Source organism: Aulonocara sp. 'chitande type north' Nkhata Bay, linkage group LG23 (assembly GCF_057382095.1).
Source record: "Aulonocara sp. 'chitande type north' Nkhata Bay isolate Kocher_YH1m ecotype deep benthic linkage group LG23, A_spYH_male_GT1.1, whole genome shotgun sequence".
In the NCBI taxonomy this organism is placed as follows: domain Eukaryota; kingdom Metazoa; phylum Chordata; class Actinopteri; order Cichliformes; family Cichlidae; genus Aulonocara; species Aulonocara sp. 'chitande type north' Nkhata Bay.
In genome coordinates, this window is record NC_141365.1 from 43,807,649 (window position 1) to 43,832,247 (window position 24,599).

The 24,599-nt window shown below is 40.5% G+C and overlaps 1 protein-coding gene, 7 non-coding genes and 4 pseudogenes across 8 annotated transcripts; 6 read left to right on the forward strand and 6 right to left on the reverse strand.

The window, feature by feature from the left end:
• Positions 1-670: 670 nt before the first annotated feature.
• LOC147302597 (OX-2 membrane glycoprotein-like) lies at positions 671-15,460 on the reverse strand. Its single transcript, XM_086281967.1, has 8 exons — positions 15,402-15,460; positions 11,072-11,127; positions 3,981-4,319; positions 3,562-3,897; positions 3,441-3,479; positions 3,241-3,340; positions 1,532-1,582; positions 671-1,281 (listed from the first exon to the last, which is right to left on the reverse strand). Exons 2-8 carry the CDS (start codon positions 11,124-11,126, stop codon positions 1,149-1,151), a joined length of 1,053 nt encoding a protein of 350 aa, XP_086138093.1. The 5' UTR covers position 11,127; positions 15,402-15,460; the 3' UTR covers positions 671-1,148.
• A 1,777-nt stretch (positions 15,461-17,237) lies between these two features.
• On the forward strand, positions 17,238-17,356 carry LOC147302598 (5S ribosomal RNA). Its single transcript, XR_015127463.1, has one exon. It is a non-coding gene; the product is annotated as a 5S ribosomal RNA (ribosomal RNA).
• An 854-nt stretch (positions 17,357-18,210) lies between these two features.
• Positions 18,211-18,329, reverse strand: LOC147302599 (5S ribosomal RNA; annotated as a pseudogene).
• Positions 18,330-18,686: 357 nt separating this feature from the next.
• LOC147302600 (5S ribosomal RNA) lies at positions 18,687-18,805 on the forward strand. Its single transcript, XR_015127464.1, has one exon. It is a non-coding gene; the product is annotated as a 5S ribosomal RNA (ribosomal RNA).
• Positions 18,806-19,659: 854 nt separating this feature from the next.
• LOC147302601 (5S ribosomal RNA) lies at positions 19,660-19,778 on the reverse strand. The gene has a single exon (XR_015127437.1). It is a non-coding gene; the product is annotated as a 5S ribosomal RNA (ribosomal RNA).
• Positions 19,779-20,135: 357 nt separating this feature from the next.
• LOC147302602 (5S ribosomal RNA) lies at positions 20,136-20,254 on the forward strand. The gene has a single exon (XR_015127465.1). It is a non-coding gene; the product is annotated as a 5S ribosomal RNA (ribosomal RNA).
• An 847-nt stretch (positions 20,255-21,101) lies between these two features.
• LOC147302603 (5S ribosomal RNA) lies at positions 21,102-21,220 on the reverse strand (annotated as a pseudogene).
• Positions 21,221-21,577: 357 nt separating this feature from the next.
• LOC147302604 (5S ribosomal RNA) lies at positions 21,578-21,696 on the forward strand. The gene has a single exon (XR_015127466.1). It is a non-coding gene; the product is annotated as a 5S ribosomal RNA (ribosomal RNA).
• An 854-nt stretch (positions 21,697-22,550) lies between these two features.
• LOC147302605 (5S ribosomal RNA) lies at positions 22,551-22,669 on the reverse strand (annotated as a pseudogene).
• A 357-nt stretch (positions 22,670-23,026) lies between these two features.
• On the forward strand, positions 23,027-23,145 carry LOC147302606 (5S ribosomal RNA). The gene has a single exon (XR_015127467.1). It is a non-coding gene; the product is annotated as a 5S ribosomal RNA (ribosomal RNA).
• Positions 23,146-23,999: 854 nt separating this feature from the next.
• On the reverse strand, positions 24,000-24,118 carry LOC147302607 (5S ribosomal RNA; annotated as a pseudogene).
• A 357-nt stretch (positions 24,119-24,475) lies between these two features.
• LOC147302608 (5S ribosomal RNA) lies at positions 24,476-24,594 on the forward strand. Its single transcript, XR_015127468.1, has one exon. It is a non-coding gene; the product is annotated as a 5S ribosomal RNA (ribosomal RNA).
• The last annotated feature ends 5 nt before the right edge of the window (positions 24,595-24,599 follow it).

Below are 24,599 nucleotides of genomic sequence, written 5' to 3' on the forward strand. Positions count from 1 at the left end.
ATTATATTAATGAAATAATTATGTATTTTAAATACAGTTGGAAAATGCTTCAAACATTGATAAGAAGAATCCACACAATAAAACAAACAAACAAACAAACATGTCCCAACAAGCAATTTAAGACAGGACAGCTTTACTGTCAGTGTGCGAGGACAAAGTTACAGCAAACATCCCTCCTGGAATGAGGCATGTGATTAGCAAAATATGAAAAGACATTATTTATCATCCAACAAAAGGTTTAAGATTGGATCTGTAACTCTTTCTCTCTCTCTCTCTCTCTCTCTCTCTCTCACACACACACACACACACACACACACACACACACACACACACACACTAACAAATCAGCTAAAAACATTAAGCTTGGTGGTTTTCATGTGACCATCATGAGGCTTATGCGCAAGTTCACTAAGGAAGCTCTGTAGTCACACGTCTGTCTGCTTCCCGGGTGTTTGGCAGCTAATGTAAGTTTTACATCACTTCCACTTTCCCATGCTTGTCAAGCTGGTTGTGACATCACGGGTCTAGTCCAATCAGCACTCAGCCCTCCTTCTTTAGGCCAATCAGCCTTCACTCCATGTACTTAAAATCTCACTGCGCATCTGTGATTCTTCTTTTTAGATGCCTTCGTACAACCCACCTCCTCCCCATCGCCACCACCTTTCACTCATCTCTGTCAGGCGCCATTCAAGCCTCCATCTTCATCTCCACCACCAGCATCTATACTCTGGGGGTCCTTCCCTAATCGCTATCACAGCTGTGATTGTGTTCTGCTGCGCTGGACCATCGGAGTCTAACCACCAATGCATGAACTAGACGCGTGGTTTCTCTCTCTCTGTCTTTAGCTGTTGGTCACATTTATTTGCAAGTCAGCTGTAGGTTGATGATCCTAAACTATTTCAGCCGTCACACGCTGATGTTGAACTCCACCCGCTGCATCATATCTGCACCTAAATGGCAACTTGAAACAATACTTAAATCTTCATTTCATACATGTAAAGTGACACAATGCATCATTAATGATATATCAGCATCAATGATAACTGAATAATAATAATAACCTGTCGGTAAACTATTAACATAATCACATCAGTGGTTTATAACACAAAGATGTTTTTAATCTCCAGTCACATCAACAATACATTTGTTCAGCACTGCTCAAAATTCAGTCTTCCTGCTGCTTCTGATGAGAACATCAGGTTGTTGTCTTGGTGATTTCTCTCAAACGCTCCTTCGTTTCTGACCTCGCTGCCCTCTGCTGTGAATAAAGATGCTTCAGTCCTTCAATGAAAATAAGAAATAGTTTTATTTGATCACATGATTAAAGTACTCTGAGAAATAACCTGGACAGAGGAAAGTGAGCAAAGTGTTTAAGTGTTTGTGGTTGGTGTTAGATTAGGCTTGAAATTAAAATGATAACAGAGGACTATGGACACTTATTAGAAGAAATGAAAAATGAAAATAAAAAAGAGCCCGAAGGAAGATTAAAAAATGTCAACAGTGCAGAAAAACAGTATAAAGAGTGACTTACTCCTGACTGTCTCTGATCTTAGTTTCAGATGTCTTATTTATCTTGAGATTCCTGTGTGAAAAACGAAAAAATTTTAAAACAGTTAAAGCTGCAGAAACATTTACAGGGAGTGCAGAATTATTAGGCAAGTTGTATTTTTGAGGAATAATGTTATTATTGAACAACAACCATGTTCTCAATGAACCCAAAAAACTCATTAATATCAAAGCTGAATGTTTTTGGAAGTAGTTTTTAGTTTGTTTTTAGTTTTAGCTATTTTAGGGGGATATCTGTGTGTGCAGGTGACTATTACTGTGCATAATTATTAGGCAACTTAACAAAAAACAAATATATACCCATTTCAATTATTTATTTTTACCAGTGAAACCAATATAACATCTCCACATTCATAAATATACATTTCTGACATTTAAAAACAAAACAAAAACAAATCAGCGACCAATATAGCCACCTTTCTTTGCAAGGACACTCAAAAGCCTGCCATCCATGGATTCTGTCAGTGTTTTGATCTGTTCACCATCAACATTGCGTGCAGCAGCAACCACAGCCTCCCAGACACTGTTCAGAGAGGTGTACTGTTTTCCCTCCTTGTAAATCTCACATTTGATGATGGACCACAGGTTCTCAATGGGGTTCAGATCAGGTGAACAAGGAGGCCATGTCATTAGTTTTTCTTCTTTTATACCCTTTCTTGCCAGCCACGCTGTGGAGTACTTGGACGCGTGTGATGGAGCATTGTCCTGCATGAAAATCATGTTTTTCTTGAAGGATGCAGACTTCTTCCTGTACCACTGCTTGAAGAAGGTGTCTTCCAGAAACTGGCAGTAGGACTGGGAGTTGAGCTTGACTCCATCCTCAACCCGAAAAGGCCCCACAAGCTCATCTTTGATGATACCAGCCCAAACCAGTACTCCACCTCCACCTTGCTGGCGTCTGAGTCGGACTGGAGCTCTCTGCCCTTTACCAATCCAGCCACGGGCCCATCCATCTGGCCCATCAAGACTCACTCTCATTTCATCAGTCCATAAAACCTTAGAAAAACCAGTCTTGAGATATTTCTTGGCCCAGTCTTGACGTTTCAGCTTGTGTGTCTTGTTCAGTGGTGGTCGTCTTTCAGCCTTTCTTACCTTGGCCATGTCTCTGAGTATTGCACACCTTGTGGTTTTGGGCACTCCAGTGATGTTGCAGCTCTGAAATATGGCCAAACTGGTGGCAAGTGGCATCTTGGCAGCTGCACGCTTGACTTTTTTCAGTTCATGGGCAGTTATTTTGCGCCTTGGTTTTTCCACACGCTTCTTGTGACCCTGTTGACTATTTTGAATGAAACGCTTGATTGTTCGATGATCACGCTTCAGAAGCTTTGCAATTTTGAGACTGCTGCATCCCTCTGCAAGATATCTCACTATTTTTGACTTTTCTGAGCCTGTCAAGTCCTTCTTTTGACCCATTTTGCCAAAGGAAAGGACGTTGCCTAATAATTATGCACACCTGATATAGGGTGTTGATGTCATTAGACCACACCCCTTCTCATTACAGAGATGCACATCACCTAATATGCTTAATTGGTAGGAGGCTTTCGAGCCTATACAGCTTGGAGTAAGACAACATGCATGAAGAGGATGATGTGGACAAAATACTCATTTGCCTAATAATTCTGCACTCCCTGTATCAGGAGAAAATGCAACACAGACACGTTTTAATAGGATTACCTGTTGTGAGATTTTGTTCTATGATGGACAAAGATGAGTGCAGCAACACAACTAAAGGCAACCAGCAACACAGAGGACAGAATGACTGAAATCCTGATTGCTTTTGAGAAAACAGAGGAAAGAAGGAAAAATTAATTCAAACATAAAATAAAAAAAGATGGAAAAAAACTGAACTCAAAAACATACAAATGTGAATTCACCTAAATTTCTGCGTTTAGATCCAAAGTCTTCATCTAGACCTGGAAAAAAAAGGAAACATTACAATCACAGTGTAATCATCAATTATAAATCAGTGACTTTAAAAGAGTTTCTCACCATCACCATCACCATCATCATCATCATCATCACCATCACCATCACCACTACCATCATCAGGAATCGTCTCCATCACCTCTCTGTGAGGAGCAGAGAGCACTCGTGCTGCACATCCCACCTGTGTGCTGTGTTTACGTGAACCTGAGAGCACAGCTGTAGTGGTGACAGTGAATGTAGCGTTGGTGTTGGACACACTGACAGTGTTGTACTGTGAGAAGCTGAGGTCTTGTTGTGAGACACTCAGTGTTACAGTGGGAGCAGGTCGACCAGTGGCTGAACAGGAAACAACCCACTCTTCAGTAGAGTTTGACTCTCTGACATCAAGGACAGGTTCATGCAGCTCTGTGAAGGATCAGGAAATATCATCACATCACTATATTATTTTTAGTCTCCTCTTGTTGGTTAAAGAAGGTAAAAGTTCTTACCATAAACTCGGAGGCAGGTTCTACCTGTGAAGGCTCCTTCAGGATAAGTGTTAAACAGACAGCGATAGCATCCTTCATCCTGCTCCGTCACATTCCTGATGACTATGGAGCAATTCTGTAGTCCAGTGTATTTAAACTTGACTTTATCTGTAAAGCCATCATTCACTCTCTGACCAAAGTACTTGTTGTAGGTGGCAACATTTGTCTCCACATCACGTGAGATTTTCTGCCATGTGACCTGAAGGACGTCTTTAGTGTCCAAGAGCTGACAGCTGAATTCAGCATCTTCTCCCACTGCTGCCAGCACAGTCTGCTGTGTTTGGATCACTGCTGTTAGAGCTGCACAAACAAATAGACATGTGAGGCATGAGCACCAAGTGTGTGTCTGCTACTTATCAGCTGCAATAAAACCTGTAGGCATCTCACTGTAAAGTTTTTCATAATCACGTTTTGAGTGTATTTTCGATTTCTTATGTTATATTGGAAGTCTGTTTACTTCTTGTTTGGTTATTATTAGTAAGGAGTTAGTTGAGTTTCAGTCTAGTTTAGGTTTTATCTATGTCCCCGTGTTTGTCAGTCTTTTTCTGTATTTTGTGTCAGTCTTTCATGTGTTTCTTGTCTGCGTGTTTCAGGTTATCAAGCTTGTCTTCTCGTGTCCAGTCTCTCCAGCTTTCCTGCTTTATTTCGAGGAGTCCAGTGTTTCCATGTTCAGTGTGTTTTGTTTTACTTCCCCTTGTGGCGTAATGTTCATTTGTATCAGCCGTGTCTCCACTTCCCTCGTTACCTTTGTTTGGATTATTTCATAGTTATGTTGGTTGCATGTTCCTGTCCAGTTTCATGTCCATGTCCGTTGTCATCATCTTCATAGATAGTTTTAGTTTTTCCCAGTTTAGGTTTTAGTTTTGTTTCGCCCTAATGTCATCTTGCCTGGTTTTCTGTTTTTTGTGTCAGCCACAATAAAGGCTCACTTTTGGTTAAACTTCATTACATTTCTCCTGCGCCTGCTTTTGAGTCCGTTCCTTAAACACACGGCCGCTCAGCTGTGTCAAAGTTTAAAAACGTTGCCCCTTCAGTGGTCCTCTAGAAGTCTGGGGCCCGGTTCTCCTTCATGCTTGCTTCATAGGGTTTTTTTTAATTAATTTGTGCTTCGTACACAACAGCATTGGTACAATTAATGTTAAATATTCTTTTATTCTCCTCAACTCTAAAACTATACTAAAATATAACGACAGCATCCATCTTGTCATAAAACGACTAAACAGCTGATACATGAACAAAATAACTCACAAGCTTTCAAATTTGAGCATTTTTATTTCCTTGAAATCAGGTTGCCCTCATGTAAATGTGTTTATTTACATTCATTCAAGGAGCTCCCAGGTGTTAAATTCAAACAGGACACCTGACAAACAAAAAATGTCATATTTAACGATATGTTCACATTTAATAATATCCAGAGTACCTTTTAGTTAGAATCACTGCCTTGTGGTAGGTTTGCCTCAGCCAAATGGTTAAGGTGTGGTTTACATCCATGTCTGTCCACTTATGGTACAGTATACACATGTAGTCAGTTATAGCCAAACACCTTTGATTACTGAATTACGTTCACTTCATTAATGAAGTGAATGTAATTCACATTTGTCTGAACATTTGTCTGAGATTAACTCTTTGGGGTCTTTACCTTACAATATAACATACTTGACTGTTTAAGTGGTGCCACATGATTAAAACTGAACAGATCTAAAGAAGATGTTCCTGAACTTTGGGTTTATTCGAACAGGACGGATGGATAACCACAGAACTTTTCCCCATATGATAACTAAAACACAAAATAAATTAAGACAGATTACTGTCCCAAACTTAAAGATAAAAGTTCATTTACTGGACTTGTTTTGTCAGTGAAGAGCAAAGTACAATTAGAAGTGCTTGTTCTGATGAAAAGTTAAACTGTAGCAGCGTAGTGAATAAGGATCTGTGTCCACGAATCCTCAGCAGTGACAACACTTACATCATAGTTCAAAATCCTTAATCTTTCACATCTTTCTCTCCACGGGGTTCAAATGCTCTTAGCTGTTTAAGTAGAGGAAAAAGTCTAACATATTTCACGGCCATTAAATCTTAGACAAGACTCTGAAAACGAGGTTACGGTTACAAACAAAAACCTCTGCTTGTGCGCACAGACCCTAAATCACAATAAATAAGTCAATAGTAAGACAAATTACTACAAAGTGACACCAGAGGCTGGAGAAGAGCAAGCATAAAGTGACACATTGTGTGTGCACAATTTCTCTTGTTACCACTCTTCATATACCAGTGTGACAAAGTCCTGAATGCAGCCTGCATGTTAGTCCATCAAGGTCCATCTGAGCTTTAAATAAATCTCAGGCTCAGCCATTGAGACTAGTCGCAATTTATTCTGAGGAAAAAAAGAGAAACAACAACACATTTTTAAAAAGTTTGTATTTTTATAATTTTTTTACTTTGAACATAAACAACAGAAACAAAAAAAGGATTAGGGCTGTGCGATATGACGATATATATCAGATGACGATATAAAAATTTATATCGTTTCATATTATACACTATTGTTTGTTTTGTGCAGTTGCAAAATAAACTGTTTACGGCAATATTTTTTTCATGGTTTTGATGGTCACTGTAGTTGCTATATTATTTCTTAAAGTTCTCTCCTTCTCTTATACTTAAAATAACCACACTATGGACGGACACGTGACTGTTTTTACGCGTACTTTCGTTACCAACAATGAGGATAAAACCATCGTGTGGCTCCGCCGTCCACTTGTTTATTTTCCACAAAAACCTTTCACAATAAAGCTCAAGTTTCTGTTGAGACTTTTCAAAATAAACTGAAATGATATACATTATTCTCAAACATTAAATTTCAGAATATGCATCAAACAAATGACCTCAAATAAAAACATCAAGTAACTATAAATGGCGCTTACAGTCACCACGCAGATGAAGGCACAGAGAATACCAGCATGGCCAGCAAGGATGAGGCAGAACCAGCTAGCTCCAAACAGAAGGACCAGTCAAAACAAATCGAGGACCTTATTGTTAAACCTCTGTAGCATGGACATGGTTTGGTTATGAAAAGTCTGACACGCCCCAGAAAACTGTACTATGCAAATTATGCCACAAACTGGTCCCCACCACCACTCAAACACGACAAACCTCTTTAACCACCTACACAAGAATCACATGAAAGAGTTTCGAGAGAGTTTACGGATGAAAAGCAAAAAAGAGCCGTCAGGTGCTCAAAATAATCCTTAGACTCAAACGTTAGAACAGGCTTTTCCTTGCAGCACGCCATGTAATAAATACTCAGAAAGAAAATGGCGGCCGTTTAAACTCATGTCTAAAAATGTATAGTTTCACGCATTGATCAAAACACTCGACTCCAGGTCGAAACAGGACCCCAGCTGAAAACACTTCACATAAGTCGAGTTGCCCGAGAATCACAGAATTTACAGAAAATGCACTATTTTGTGATATATATCGTTATCAGGAGAGAAATGTCTTATATTGGGATGTGAGACTTTGGTCATATCACGCAGCCCTACAAAGGATTATAATTCACGTTGAGTTGCATACACATAACACCATTCTGTTGCAACAAAAGCAGTTTATAATTAAAGTAACATACATACCTTGAAAAACTAAATCAACCACAACATTAAACTCACCTTGTTTCTGTAGAGAAGGTGATCAGGGTTTTTCTTCATTTCCTGAGACCAGCTGCTCTGGATCATCACCAGCTTGTATCTTCGTCTTTTTTTTCACTCGGGGAAGTCTTTCCTTTTCTTGGCCATTGCTCTGCACTGGAAAACCAAAGTGTGTGATCAAAGGTGAAATAAGGGATATTTTTCCACTGCAGGACTTAGAGTGCTTCAAGTAGTGATACCTGTTGATCCATTTCTCAAATAATCTGTAAGGATATGGATTTTTAAGAAAGATACAAATATCTCTGCTTATATTTGGCTAAAAGCTTGATATAGACACAACAGTTTATAATATGTCAGGATCCCCCACAAGGCATATAAAGCCCCTGCACACCAGCACTGCGCTTACATTATAGTTCAATCAATAAATAGTTATTATTGATTTATTATTGAATTCTTTTAGTAATAATTATTAGTATTTAATCACATTAGCACAGTGGGGTGACAAAAATATTCCACATACTAGAAATGCTGCTCAACATTTCATAAATTACATTTTCAACAAATGTTGGAGTAAAAACACAGTTACAGGGAAAATGTGTCTGTCTGTGAATATTAACTAAACATTTCTATGTGCTACAAAATAGACATAATTGTAAATGTGCTGAGGTGAAACTATACTTTCAATAATATTACCACTACAGCCTGCTAACCACCGAAATAATCTATGCTGGTCAGCTAGCTAAAAGTCTTTACTTTAGCAGCCCAAATCAGAGGCTAACATTAGTAATACCCAGAGAGACACAGACAGCTAACTATAATATTTATGAAAACTGGTTCAGCCACTGAAGGACAAAACCGGTGGTATCACAGTAAAAATTATTTTTAACATTAATTAAAATGGAAAGCTTAAGTCATGTTAAACCTACACAGCAAATTCAAAAGTGTTAAATTTTTTGGTGTTAATAGTCTCCTTGCAAAAGTAGAGTTAATTTTACTCTAAGCAGAGTCACATTCTTTTAATGTAACTCTGAGGTGTAAAATGATAGTAGTTAAAATCGAGTGTTAAAAATGAGTGTTTCTCTGTCAAATCTGGAGGTGTTACAATGGAAACATTAACTCTTGACCTCTTAACTCTGAACTCCTAGAGGGGCTATGACACCAACAGAGTAAATTCGCAGACTCCGCCCCCAGCACGGCTCCAATCGAAGCTGAAGTGAAGCCGTTTCAGAACATTTTGCTCTACATATTTGAGTTGTTTGCCATGCTTGGTAAGTCATTTTTTCAAAGATTGTTTCAATTGTTATTAGCTTTTACTTCTGTGGCTCTTTGGAGTTGAGACAAAGCTGTGTGAAAGGCATTAGCCACGTTGCTCGCTGATAGCATAATATTCTGTTTTAGCTAGCTGAAAGGTATAGTTTGCGGGCAAATACCACAGCCTTGAAAAAAGCTTGCATGTGAATTTTCAGTCAAACGTTTGGTCAAATACACCTAAAACAATGTCTAGAATGTGAAATGTTGGTATAATGGTGCTACTTGAAGCCTGAAAACGATCGCCCATAAAAATAAAAAAAAAAAGCGAGCAAGCAGCAGTAGCAGACGTCCTGACTGGATTCTACGTTAGCATAGATCCCTCCAGAGTTTTGTGCACACGGTTTAGGTAAAAATGAAAAAGGTTGAGGTTTTACATTTAGTTCAGTATTACCTGTTGCCTGTGTCCTTGTCTTTTGGGAAAATACTTTACACAAGTAATGCCTCAAAGAGGATTCCTTTTTTTTTTTTTTTACTGTGCTGCAATTGTTTACTGGATTATTTGTGCCGTTAATTAGTGTCAACTAATTTTTATTCAATCTCCGCACAGGATATGCTTGTGAAGATGGAATATGGGGGAGAGCAGAAGTGTGTTGAAGTTCCACAAAGTGATGAATGAAGGACATGCATATTGTATTGAAGAAATAAGTGATGAGAATGCTGTTATTTGCATTTACCATGTCAGACCTTTTGATAAACAAAATTCTAATGAAAGTGAGAACATGTATACTGTTACATCTTTCAGAAAATGTTTTGAAATTGTGGTGCACAGTTCAGAATAAATGTTTTTCAAAAACCATTGCATCTTTTTAGTAAATGTTTATTTCCAAAAGAAATTTCTAGAAGTTCAGAACAGTAAAATTCCCGCTTTTTAGAATGAATTAGAAGATAACTCTTACGTAGTTAAACTAAAATACTCTTTGAGAGTTAATATATAAACTCTTAACACCAAGTGTTAAATTATCAACTCCAGACAGATTTGGTGTTTAACACTAAATCAGAGTTAATGTACCAACTCTCCAAAAAGAGTTAAATTAACACTCTCTGGTGTGGACCCATATAGACACTTTAATAGTGTTGAAATCAAATCCGACAGTGTTAATTTGGACATGCTGGATTTGCTGTGTAACTAACGATTATTTAAAAAATGAGTCAGCAAAATATTCCTGACTTGTCTGGAGACAGCCGAAACCAGTTAACAAATAAATTAACAATTCTTTCTAAATAAAAATACGTGGTCTTTTGAAAAACATTATTTTAATAAAAGAAAACATGAGTTTTAATACTTACCACAGAGATTTTAAGGCTCTTGCACTTACTTTTCACTCCTTTTCGGGTTCTTTTTCCCCACAATGCATTGCAGTAGTTGAGACATACAGAAAAATACCTGTAAATGACTAATACGGAAAATTCCTTCACGTTTATACAGTAGATTGTACTGTATTTTTTTTTTTACAGTGTATAACAATCAAGTGGACCAGTACAGCATAAGGTCCACTTGGGAAAATAAATCTGTTGGCCATTTTTCTTGGCTTTCAGACAGTAATTCTGATTACTACAGTTCTGGACAGGACAGGGAAAAAATAATGATAATAGTAATTCTTAGTTGTAGTATGAAAATGGCCTATCTCATATTTTGTTATCTAACATAAAAAGTGGGAATCAATTAAACATTATGTTTTTACAAAATGAACAATACTCATACTGTACCAAACATCTCCTGACTGCTGAAGATTTTAAATGAATACTAGAATGGTGTATTGGGTATACTCCAGTGATAATGTTGTAGAGTAAAAAAAAAATATGGGAAGAGAAAATTAATTAACAAACATGTTCATTAAACCAGTATTAAGAACAGTTTTTTCTTCCGTGTGGAGCATCAGCTGCAGTAAACCCTTAATGAAAATAATCCATATTCACAGAAATAAAATCTAATGTCTCCACTGTTCGTATAGAATCTCTCATGGCTTCAGATGAAAAACAAAAATCATACTTGTGACCTCTTTGAGATCAGTTTCTAATAATTACGAGTGAAACGTTTTTTCTTCACCCATCCACAAAACAGCTTTAAAAACAAAACGGAGAATAGTGAACACAGCTTACCTTCAGAACAGACCATTAGAAGAGAAAGCAAATATACAATTGCACCATCCGCCATGCTGTAAAGAGAGTAACACGAGCTGTTTCTATAGTGTGCGTTTGGTATTTTAAAGACATAAAAAGAAAATTACATTAAGTGGTTCTTACATATGAGGTGGGGGGGATTCCACGCAGTTGTGGAATTTTTCTGTGTTGTTTTTGCTCACGTGTAGTGTTGGCTCATTTTTTAGAAACTTTATTTCACCACAGCAGCAAGTTTATTTATCCCAGGTAGATAAAAATAACCCATATTCAGTCTGTAGTGAACGTTCCGATGTATTATTAGGGGCAAATTAAGAAGAAAAAAAAATTGATGTTGAGAATAAAGTTCAAATCATGACATGCCTACAACGCCTTGGGATTGTCACGAGGTGTTCTCTGTGAAGAAAAACCCCTTCTAAAACCGGAAGATCAGTGGAGGATTCAAGGCAATAGAGAATATAAAAACTAAGTTTCTAAAAAATAAATTATTTCACATGAAAACAACAATAAAATCCCCGCAGGGGCAAGGCTCCGAACTCCGCTATCCTGTGCTCAACGTTCTCCTGTCTCGTTGTCTCCCGAGATAGGACGTCCTTCTGTCACTGAACTGCTCACCACTGAGGCTGTTTCTCAAGACTAAATACAAAATCTACAGGAATTATGTACAGATTTAGTTCTTTATTATAAATGATCAGGATAGTGATGGTAAATTTGATTCTTTTTACTGAATTGAGTTTTAATGAGTCACTCACCAAAGTGAATCGGATTTTTTGAGTCATTTGATTCACTGAGTCAGTTGACCAAAGAGTGCAAAAAATGTACATTTTCACTCAAACTTAATTTGTTTCTCTTTTCATGTAAATCCTACTGCTAAGATGAATGATTCTAAAAGAAAACAACTATTATATAGAGCAAAAAAGAGCAAAAACATTTCTAAAATTAAGCAATTTCCTATCAAAATTGCTTAATAAACATTTATTTATTTTTATTTTATTTTGTTTTATTTTTATTTTATTAGTATTTTCCTTAAATGTGTTAAATATATATTTTCTCATCTAAATGTCCACTGAGCTGTGAGCCAGGGGGCAGTAATACGCCTTAACATTCGTTGCCAACCAAGAAGAAGAAGAAGCTGTGAGCCAAGAGGGAGGGGGTGAGTGAGTGAGTGATTCGTTCGCTCTATGGTCGTGTCCAAATTCATGGGCTGCATCCTCCTGAGGCCGCATTTGTAGACCGATTACGGCATAGCGACGCGCCGAAGGCTGTCCAAATTCGTAGACTCCTCCGAATGCAGCCGACAAATGCGTCCTCCTTTTCCCCGAATTTGAAGGATGGGTCGGGTGTGTCCTTCGTGGCCTACCATATCCCAGAATTCATAGTGCGGCCCAGCCAAACTCCAGTTTCCAACAATGGCGGCCGCTACTAAGTTTTAAAATTACTCATACTAATCTTTCTGGGTCACAAAATAAACTTTTAACACATTTTCAGGCGAGAAAGTAGTTGTGTAAACATCAAATATCTGCTCGGTTTATCAAGATATCGCATATTTGCAAAAGTGCTTCGACGTTTTCGGAGGCATCTGCTACCCACCAGCTCGATAGCTCGCCGGGAGCTCGAGGGTTACTGATGCGGCCGAGAACGGCACAACTCCCGGCACATCATTTTCAGATCACCGTGGACTTTCGCTGCTCGGGTTAAACGTGATATATAAGTGACTTAGACAACCTAAAAATGTTATTGTTGGGCTTTTTTCAGTGTTTTGTTTGTTCGTCAGTAAATCGGTTTGGCTGAGATTAAAGTTATTAGATTAGATAAAATAAAACTTTATTAATCCCCCGGGTGGGTTCCTCCTTGGTTTTTACACAGCTGACTAAACGTCAAACAGAAAACTGATTAAACAGAAGTATGAGACAGTCGAGAATTTACGCCAGTGTCCCGTTATATTTTAGATAGCAAGGAGCAGACGGCTGAGTTTATTAAACTCCACCGAGACAGCAGTGACGCTAATCAGAAGGCTAGACCGTCCAATTTCACGGCCGTTTACTTCCGGCCTACCCGACCTTCTGAGGACCCGGCCCACGTAGACTGCGAAGGCCGGGTCCTCAGGAGGATGCAGCCCATGAATTTGATTCAGCACAGGAAGGAGGGGGTGAGTAGCTCAAATGTGCTGTTAGCATGTTAGCAGAGCAATGCTACTGTGAACCGAGGAGCTATTTTCTTGATATGAGCTTCTACTCAGGTTTTTTTCTTCCATTTAAGAGCAGAAATTTTTTTGTTACGATACTGGATGTTGTGTTTTTCTCCACAATTTCAATTATAAGCTAAATACATTGCTGCTAACAGCAACAGGGATGAGTCACTGAGTCAGTTGGGCTTGTGAATCATGATTCATGAGTTAGTAAAGTGATTCTCGAATATTGAACGATTTGTTCATGATTCGCGCATCACTAATTCAGACGTTATTCTAAGTTTCGCAAACCGTTACTAAATCCGGCCCCAGATACTACTCTTAGAGCTGACTTTAATTTTCCACTTAAGTTGCAGACTTGCATTTTTTTTCGTTGGCTGACAATACTGGAATATTTCAGTCAGCTGGTTCCCATTATCGGACATCACGCGCACAGAGACTGCGTCATCTCAGGGTTTTTTCTCTTTCCTCTGCCACAGGTCTGAGTCTCTCCCTCCCTCTCTCTCTCTCTCTCTCTTTCACACACACATGCACACACACACACGCTATCACTCGTGTTTCGCGGACTTACCCGGAAACTTCCTCTTGCAGTTTCCTGTCTAGTTGCTTAGTTTAGTTTCTCAGAACTAGATTTGCGTGGGCAGCCTGAAACTGATGACTTATTGTGTGGTTGGTTCGCGGTCTGCTTCTTGTTTACATTTTGGCTGGGGCACCCATCTCTGTTTCTTTGTTTTTCTTCGTCCATTTTTAGTAACTATCGCTAAAAGCTTGTTGCATCTGTCCTTTGGGACATTAAGCAACATCGTACAACAACACGTTTTCCAACACAAGCTGACTCTTGCCTGGAAAGATCGAGCGCTGATGTCTCCTGACATACGAAAATTTAGGCAGACTGACAGTCAGCTGCTTCTTTCTGTTGTCAAAATGGAGTCAGAGGTTCGATTTAAATCAGACTAGTTTGCTTTTTTTGGCTGGCTGTACTGACATGCTGCAATAGTATTTTAATTTGAGGCTTTCGGTCTCATCCTTGTTGAACGTAAAATTTAAATAACGTCACTCCGAGTCTTCAATAAGCTGCCAATTTGAGAAACTTTACAGCACGTTAGTCATTATTATCCCCTATTCACTGTACAGCGGAACATCCCGAAGCACTTCAGGCTTATTAACACTCTGAGCCAGAGTTTAACAAGCTTAATTCTGTGCTGCTGTTTCTGTTGCAGTCCTAAATTTTAGTGTTACAATATAACAGTAGCACCCAACCCAACACCACAACTGAAGGGTGTCATGATCTGGATGTATGACTGGAAAATTTCTAGTGATGGGATTTCCGGCTCTTTTTAGAGAACCGGCTCTTTCGGCTCCCAAACCTGTGCTCAACCTCAAGAGGAAAACCTCTTGAGGTTGTTTTGTTGCTTTAATTAATTTATTATTAACAACAACATAAAATTATGCACAAAAGGAATTACTAATGTAAAAAAACCCTGTGGTTTTATTTATATATGTTTATATATAAATATATGCGGTGGCCCCTTGAGACAAAGCACGTACAAACTCCAAAACACATTTCTAGCTTTAACTGAACTTCCAAATCAGAGCTACCTAGATCACTTAAATTACACAATTGAAAGCATAGGTGTATTGTTTGTGAATTTATACACAAGCACTCATATATATTCAAATAATTTAAAAAATGTTCATTTACCTGTTACTACCACACACTACCACACAACACTGCGCCTAGCATCCTGGAGCACTTCTGTTGTGTTTTGTACGTACTTCGGAGTTTTTAACTGTTTTGGAGTTTTTACGTGCTTTGTCTGTAGGGGCCACCGTAAATATAGTTTTATTTATTCACTCCACATAAAATGTAATAAATAAATCATATGATACAATAACCAGCTATTTACATTTCAACTTTTAACTATTTAATTTTCAGCTTTTTCCTTTTAAACAAATTTAAAGTGAAACAACACAAAACATTGCAAACCAACACACAATTAAATATAAATTAAAATATGAAAACTAAAAGAACATGCATATTCTCTGTCATATAGGCCTGCATGAATAAACTTTCTGAATCCTTTATCATCCGCAACCGAAAATAGTTGTGGATGATTACTATACCTTTCTAATGTGACGTTGTTGTCCCTGGCTCTCTTTCTCTGTCTCTCCCTCCAGCTCTGTTCCTGTGCTACTGCTAATGTAACTACTGCCCCTCCCACCTCTTCCCAGCGCAAAGCACAAAGCTCGCATGCGTGCGGAGTGAAGCGGAAAAAAAGTGCGAGAGAGGGTGAGAGAAAGAAAAACAAAAATCCACGGCTCCCAATAAGGAACCAGCTCGCCTCGTTCACTTCAAAGACTTGGCTCTAAGAGCCGTTTCATTCACGACCGACACATCAAAAAAAATTTCATCAGGCACCTGAGTTCCTTGGTCTGCACCCCTGGGCGGAGCCAGCATCTCTCCTGCAGTCCCGCACACCTGAAGCTGATTCTGGGTAATAAGGTTGAGGTTTTAAGGTCCACTCAGACTCTCCTTTGCCGCCAGTTTGTCATCGACTTCACGTTGGTGTCTGTTTTGGCAGTAGGTTTTGACTAGTGATGGCCAAATGAAGCTTTCTGAAGCACTGAAGCTTGTATCGAAAAACGGTTCATTACTCGAAGCTTTTCAACACAGTCCTCTCTGGTGACATCTGGTGGCCAGAAATATGAAGCGCAGCTTGAATCCACAAAATAAAACCAACTGCTTCATTATGATTGCCCACTCTACAGAGTGGAATTCTGTCTGATATTGGGCCGCTGTTGTGTTGCTTTGAACGTGTATTCTTTGGTGGTTAAAAAAATGTGTTTTATTTGTTTAATAAATAATTTTGACCAGTAAACTCTCCTTGTTTAAACATGCGCCATGGTTTGGTCTTCCTTTGCTTGTGACTTCTTGATGTTGGTAAATACAATAATTGAAAAATACCACATTACATATAATATACATATAATAAGGTACAACACATTATGGAGTAGGCTTCTGCTGTGAGGTCCTGCCTCCATGCACTTGTGCATGTGCTAGACGGGTATATTTATAAATAATATTATATTAGGGAAATTTTCCAAGACATATTTTTGACCTGGGGGTGGAATTGATTGTGAACTGGAAAGGGAAAATGCTTATGAACTTGCAAATTAAAAACAAATTAAAAAGTAGCCCTTTTTCATTTTTATTTAAGAAGAGAATTTGTTCTAGTGTGTGATGGCCGAACCTGTTCCTTTTCGTGGAGATAATTTGTCCTGCCTTAAGGAACATCCCTTCACACAGATGCAGTTATACAGTCTAACTGGGCCCCACAAACTATCAGATAAAGAGAATAAATGAATTCAATTGCTGCACATTTGGAAGACTAACATTTTCAGATTAATTAAACAATAAAATATATATATTTTTACAACATTACAAGTAAAGAGTCAAGTGGAAGTTTTTCTAAAGTTATTTAATGATATTTATATTATGGAAGCAGATTTTTGACATTTTACTTTTTTCCCGTTTTCAGATCAAATAAACACCCACAAAACAAAAGCAAACAGCCAGAACACAAAGCTGGAAAACCCACCCGATTGACAAAAATCAACTCAAAATACTCCCACACAACAGAACCTCCTCTATTCCTCGCTGGCTCCAAATCTCTCAGTGGAATGATCAGTGGTTCGCTATCTGTCACCATCAAAACACTCCACAAACCTAACACACTGTGTGCTCTGTGTCACTTTAACACTGTGCTGTGAGAAAGTAACATGTGTTATTATGGTGACGTTACCGCGGGAAAAGCATTTTTGCAGCTCAGTGTTGAAGCTGCAGTTCACAACAAAGGTTTGCATGTTTTCGCTGTAACATGTGAAGCTTAGTACAATCCTATATTTTAAAGTGCGTGACATTTGCCAAGTATAAAAGGTCTTTTATAGCGGGTTTCCCTCGCTTACGGCCATACCACCCTGAACACGCCCGATCTCGTCTGATCTCGGAAGCTAAGCAGGGTCGGGCCTGGTCAGTACTTGGATGGGAGACCGCCTGGGAATACCAGGTGCTGTAAGCTTTTGCACTCCCACACACAAACTGCAGAGGGCGCCGCTGCTCACTCAGTGGAGGCAGCTTGAGGAAAAGCTTCATGACAACGCTCCTGATTGCATTTCCCTTTTGTGCAAAACAAAACAAAAGAACAGCAGGAACGAAATTTTTAGGAAATACACTAACTTATTTATTCTGTAAATGTAGAGAATGTCTACGGCTAGTCCGTCTGGGCTCAATAGTGAGGAACTCGTTAACCTTGTAGCGTGCAGCGGGCACAGTGTCAACCTGACACTCTTGTGCAACCAGTTTTAACTCTTATTGGCTGCCGACTGCGGCCCCGAAGAATACTGAATAAATGCGCATCAGTGTGCTACCCTGAGCAGGGAACACGATATCATGGAGTTTCTAACATGGAGCAAGGTGAAGGTGACGCGACTATGCAGGACCGCCCCTGGTTACCTTCAGAGATCAGATGAGAACAGGCTGGTATGGCCGTAAGTGAGAGGCTTCCTCGACAACGGGCTTCATGTAGATACTGTAACCCATTTATTGGGATTTAAAAAACAATTTAGAGTGAAGCATATTGATTAGTTTCTACTTTTATTTTTAATAGCTGCCCATGACAGCACAGTTATAATGCATACTTAATGCAGCAATATTCACGTCATAAACAATTGTGAGTGTTTGCACAAAAACATCTACAGGTGCTCTGTGCATGTACAGTGATACTGATGTAACGCTTGAAGAATTTGACATTACTACATGAGTGGAAGAGCTCTTTGCGCAAGACTCACTAACCATCCTATTGGAAAATGAGCTTAAAGAGTGCCTCAGATCCGTTTCACTATTTAAACTGTCATTTGTGTGTTGAAATGCAAAAGCTTACGGCACCTGGTATTCCCAGGCAGTCTCCCATCCAAGTACTGACCAGGCCCGACCCAGCTTGGCTTCCGAGAGCAGACGAGATCGGGCGCGTTCAGGGTGGCGTGGCCGTAAGCGAGGGACTGCTTCACAAACAGCCTCTTTATACATGCTGTGATGACGCAGTCATGCTTAGGTTTTTATGTCCTGTATATAAGTTGAATTGTCCAAAGCACAAAAATGTTGGACTTTCAAATGGTCCTAACACACTGTGTGCTCTGTGTCACTTTAACACTGTGCTGTGAGAAAGTAACATGTGTTATTATGGTGACGTTACCGCGGGAAAAGCATTTTTGCAGCTCAGTGTTGAAGCTGCAGTTCACAACAAAGGTTTGCATGTTTTCGCTGTAACATGTGAAGCTTAGTACAATTCTATATTTTAAAGTGCGTGACATTTGCCAAGTATAAAAGGTCTTTTATAGCGGGTTTCCCTCGCTTACGGCCATACCACCCTGAACACGCCCGATCTCGTCTGATCTCGGAAGCTAAGCAGGGTCGGGCCTGGTCAGTACTTGGATGGGAGACCGCCTGGGAATACCAGGTGCTGTAAGCTTTTGCACTCCCACACACAAACTGCAGAGGGCGCCGCTGCTCACTCAGTGGAGGCAGCTTGAGGAAAAGCTTCATGACAACGCTCCTGATTGCATTTCCCTTTTGTGCAAAACAAAACAAAAGAACAGCAGGAACGAAATTTTTAGGAAATACACTAACTTATTTATTCTGTAAATGTAGAGAATGTCTACGGCTAGTCCGTCTGGGCTCAATAGTGAGGAACTCGTTAACCTTGTAGCGTGCAGCGGGCACAGTGTCAACCTGACACTCTTGTGCAACCAGTTTTAACTCTTATTGGCTGCCGACTGCGGCCCCGAAGAATACTGAATAAATGCGCATCAGTGTGCTACCCTGAGCAGGGAACACGATATCATGGAGTTTCTAACATGGAGCAAGGTGAAGGTGACGCGACTATGCAGGACCGCCCCTGGTTACCTTCAGAGATCAGATGAGAACAGGCTGGTATGGCCGTAAGTGAGAGGCTTCCTCGACAACGGGCTTCATGTAGATACTGTAACCCATTTATTGGGATTTAAAAAACAATTTAGAGTGAAGCATATTGATTAGTTTCTACTTTTATTTTTAATAGCTGCCCATGACAGCACAGTTATAATGCATACTTAATGCTGCAATATTCACGTCATAAACAATTGTGAGTGTTTGCACAAAAACATCTACAGGTGCTCTGTGCATGTACAGTGATATTGATGTAACGCTTGAAGAATTTGACATTACTACATGAGTGGAAGAGCTCTTTGCGCAAGACTCACTAACCATCCTATTGGAAAATGAGCTTAAAGAGTGCCTCAGATCCGTTTCACTATTTAAACTGTCATTTGTGTGTTGAAATGCAAAAGCTTACGGCACCTGGTATTCCCAGGCAGTCTCCCATCCAAGTACTGACCAGGCCCGACCCAGCTTGGCTTCCGAGATCAGACGAGATCGGGCGCGTTCAGGGTGGCGTGGCCGTAAGCGAGGGACTGCTTCACAAACAGCCTCTTTATACATGCTGTGATGACGCAGTCATGCTTAGGTTTTTATGTCCTGTATATAAGTTGAATTGTCCAAAGCACAAAAATGTTGGACTTCCAAATGGTCCTAACATACTGTGTGCTCTGTGTCACTTTAACACTGTGCTGTGAGAAAGTAACATGTGTTATTATGGTGACGTTACCGCGGGAAAAGCATTTTTGCAGCTCAGTGTTGAAGCTGCAGTTCACAACAAAGGTTTGCATGTTTTCGCTGTAACATGTGAAGCTTAGTACAATCCTATATTTTAAAGTGCGTGACATTTGCCAAGTATAAAAGGTCTTTTATAGCGGGTTTCCCTCGCTTACGGCCATACCACCCTGAACACGCCCGATCTCGTCTGATCTCGGAAGCTAAGCAGGGTCGGGCCTGGTCAGTACTTGGATGGGAGACCGCCTGGGAATACCAGGTGCTGTAAGCTTTTGCACTCCCACACACAAACTGCAGAGGGCGCCGCTGCTCACTCAGTGGAGGCAGCTTGAGGAAAAGCTTCATGACAACGCTCCTGATTGCATTTCCCTTTTGTGCAAAACAAAACAAAAGAACAGCAGGAACGAAATTTTTAGGAAATACACTAACTTATTTATTCTGTAAATGTAGAGAATGTCTACGGCTAGTCCGTCTGGGCTCAATAGTGAGGAACTCGTTAACCTTGTAGCGTGCACAGTGTCAACCTGACACTCTTGTGCAACCAGTTTTAACTCTTATTGGCTGCCGACTGCGGCCCCGAAGAATACTGAATAAATGCGCATCAGTGTGCTACCCTGAGCAGGGAACACGATATCATGGAGTTTCTAACATGGAGCAAGGTGAAGGTGACGCGACTATGCAGGACCGCCCCTGGTTACCTTCAGAGATCAGATGAGAACAGGCTGGTATGGCCGTAAGTGAGAGGCTTCCTCGACAACGGGCTTCATGTAGATACTGTAACCCATTTATTGGGATTTAAAAAACAATTTAGAGTGAAGCATATTGATTAGTTTCTACTTTTATTTTTAATAGCTGCCCATGACAGCACAGTTATAATGCATACTTAATGCAGCAATATTCACGTCATAAACAATTGTGAGTGTTTGCACAAAAACATCTACAGGTGCTCTGTGCATGTACAGTGATATTGATGTAACGCTTGAAGAATTTGACATTACTACATGAGTGGAAGAGCTCTTTGCGCAAGACTCACTAACCATCCTATTGGAAAATGAGCTTAAAGAGTGCCTCAGATCCGTTTCACTATTTAAACTGTCATTTGTGTGTTGAAATGCAAAAGCTTACGGCACCTGGTATTCCCAGGCAGTCTCCCATCCAAGTACTGACCAGGCCCGACCCAGCTTGGCTTCCGAGATCAGACGAGATCGGGCGCGTTGAGGGTGGTGTGGCCGTAAGCGAGGGACTGCTTCACAAACAGCCTCTTTATACATGCTGTGATGACGCAGTCATGCTTAGGTTTTTATGTCCTGTATATAAGTTGAATTGTCCAAAGCACAAAAATGTTGGACTTCCAAATGGTCCTAACATACTGTGTGCTCTGTGTCACTTTAACACTGTGCTGTGAGAAAGTAACATGTGTTATTATGGTGACGTTACCGCGGGAAAAGCATTTTTGCAGCTCAGTGTTGAAGCTGCAGTTCACAACAAAGGTTTGCATGTTTTCGCTGTAACATGTGAAGCTTAGTACAATCCTATATTTTAAAGTGCGTGACATTTGCCAAGTATAAAAGGTCTTTTATAGCGGGTTTCCCTCGCTTACGGCCATACCACCCTGAACACGCCCGATCTCGTCTGATCTCGGAAGCTAAGCAGGGTCGGGCCTGGTCAGTACTTGGATGGGAGACCGCCTGGGAATACCAGGTGCTGTAAGCTTTTGCACTCCCACACACAAACTGCAGAGGGCGCCGCTGCTCACTCAGTGGAGGCAGCTTGAGGAAAAGCTTCATGACAACGCTCCTGATTGCATTTCCCTTTTGTGCAAAACAAAACAAAAGAACAGCAGGAACGAAATTTTTAGGAAATACACTAACTTATTTATTCTGTAAATGTAGAGAATGTCTACGGCTAGTCCGTCTGGGCTCAATAGTGAGGAACTCGTTAACCTTGTAGCGTGCAGCGGGCACAGTGTCAACCTGACACTCTTGTGCAACCAGTTTTAACTCTTATTGGCTGCCGACTGCGGCCCCGAAGAATACTGAATAAATGCGCATCAGTGTGCTACCCTGAGCAGGGAACACGATATCATGGAGTTTCTAACATGGAGCAAGGTGAAGGTGACGCGACTATGCAGGACCGCCCCTGGTTACCTTCAGAGATCAGATGAGAACAGGCTGGTATGGCCGTAAGTGAGAGGCTTCCTCGACAACGGGCTTCATGTAGATACTGTAACCCATTTATTGGGATTTAAAAAACAATTTAGAGTGAAGCATATTGATTAGTTTCTACTTTTATTTTTAATAGCTGCCCATGACAGCACAGTTATAATGCATACTTAATGCAGCAATATTCACGTCATAAACAATTGTGAGTGTTTGCACAAAAACATCTACAGGTGCTCTGTGCATGTACAGTGATACTGATGTAACGCTTGAAGAATTTGACATTACTACATGAGTGGAAGAGCTCTTTGCGCAAGACTCACTAACCATCCTATTGGAAAATGAGCTTAAAGAGTGCCTCAGATCCGTTTCACTATTTAAACTGTCATTTGTGTGTTGAAATGCAAAAGCTTACGGCACCTGGTATTCCCAGGCAGTCTCCCATCCAAGTACTGACCAGGCCCGACCCAGCTTGGCTTCCGAGAGCAGACGAGATCGGGCGCGTTCAGGGTGGCGTGGCCGTAAGCGAGGGACTGCTTCACAAACAGCCTCTTTATACATGCTGTGATGACGCAGTCATGCTTAGGTTTTTATGTCCTGTATATAAGTTGAATTGTCCAAAGCACAAAAATGTTGGACTTTCAAATGGTCCTAACACACTGTGTGCTCTGTGTCACTTTAACACTGTGCTGTGAGAAAGTAACATGTGTTATTATGGTGACGTTACCGCGGGAAAAGCATTTTTGCAGCTCAGTGTTGAAGCTGCAGTTCACAACAAAGGTTTGCATGTTTTCGCTGTAACATGTGAAGCTTAGTACAATTCTATATTTTAAAGTGCGTGACATTTGCCAAGTATAAAAGGTCTTTTATAGCGGGTTTCCCTCGCTTACGGCCATACCACCCTGAACACGCCCGATCTCGTCTGATCTCGGAAGCTAAGCAGGGTCGGGCCTGGTCAGTACTTGGATGGGAGACCGCCTGGGAATACCAGGTGCTGTAAGCTTTTGCACTCCCACACACAAACTGCAGAGGGCGCCGCTGCTCACTCAGTGGAGGCAGCTTGAGGAAAAGCTTCATGACAACGCTCCTGATTGCATTTCCCTTTTGTGCAAAACAAAACAAAAGAACAGCAGGAACGAAATTTTTAGGAAATACACTAACTTATTTATTCTGTAAATGTAGAGAATGTCTACGGCTAGTCCGTCTGGGCTCAATAGTGAGGAACTCGTTAACCTTGTAGCGTGCAGCGGGCACAGTGTCAACCTGACACTCTTGTGCAACCAGTTTTAACTCTTATTGGCTGCCGACTGCGGCCCCGAAGAATACTGAATAAATGCGCATCAGTGTGCTACCCTGAGCAGGGAACACGATATCATGGAGTTTCTAACATGGAGCAAGGTGAAGGTGACGCGACTATGCAGGACCGCCCCTGGTTACCTTCAGAGATCAGATGAGAACAGGCTGGTATGGCCGTAAGTGAGAGGCTTCCTCGACAACGGGCTTCATGTAGATACTGTAACCCATTTATTGGGATTTAAAAAACAATTTAGAGTGAAGCATATTGATTAGTTTCTACTTTTATTTTTAATAGCTGCCCATGACAGCACAGTTATAATGCATACTTAATGCAGCAATATTCACGTCATAAACAATTGTGAGTGTTTGCACAAAAACATCTACAGGTGCTCTGTGCATGTACAGTGATACTGATGTAACGCTTGAAGAATTTGACATTACTACATGAGTGGAAGAGCTCTTTGCGCAAGACTCACTAACCATCCTATTGGAAAATGAGCTTAAAGAGTGCCTCAGATCCGTTTCACTATTTAAACTGTCATTTGTGTGTTGAAATGCAAAAGCTTACGGCACCTGGTATTCCCAGGCAGTCTCCCATCCAAGTACTGACCAGGCCCGACCCAGCTTGGCTTCCGAGAGCAGACGAGATCGGGCGCGTTCAGGGTGGCGTGGCCGTAAGCGAGGGACTGCTTCACAAACAGCCTCTTTATACATGCTGTGATGACGCAGTCATGCTTAGGTTTTTATGTCCTGTATATAAGTTGAATTGTCCAAAGCACAAAAATGTTGGACTTTCAAATGGTCCTAACACACTGTGTGCTCTGTGTCACTTTAACACTGTGCTGTGAGAAAGTAACATGTGTTATTATGGTGACGTTACCGCGGGAAAAGCATTTTTGCAGCTCAGTGTTGAAGCTGCAGTTCACAACAAAGGTTTGCATGTTTTCGCTGTAACATGTGAAGCTTAGTACAATTCTATATTTTAAAGTGCGTGACATTTGCCAAGTATAAAAGGTCTTTTATAGCGGGTTTCCCTCGCTTACGGCCATACCACCCTGAACACGCCCGATCTCGTCTGATCTCGGAAGCTAAGCAGGGTCGGGCCTGGTCAGTACTTGGATGGGAGACCGCCTGGGAATACCAGGTGCTGTAAGCTTTTGC

Excerpts from the sequence above, each read along its gene's own strand:
- LOC147302597 (XM_086281967.1), bottom strand. The coding sequence starts at position 11,126 with ATGGCGGATGGTGCAATTGTATATTTGCTTTCTCTTCTAATGGTCTGT. Across the intron at positions 3,480-3,561 it reads TGATGATGATGATGGTGATG|GTCTAGATGAAGACTTTGGA; the intron begins GTGATGGTGAGA and ends TTTTTTTTCCAG. Across the intron at positions 1,282-1,531 it reads AAGATCAGAGACAGTCAGGA|GACTGAAGCATCTTTATTCA; the intron begins GTAAGTCACTCT and ends TTTTCATTGAAG.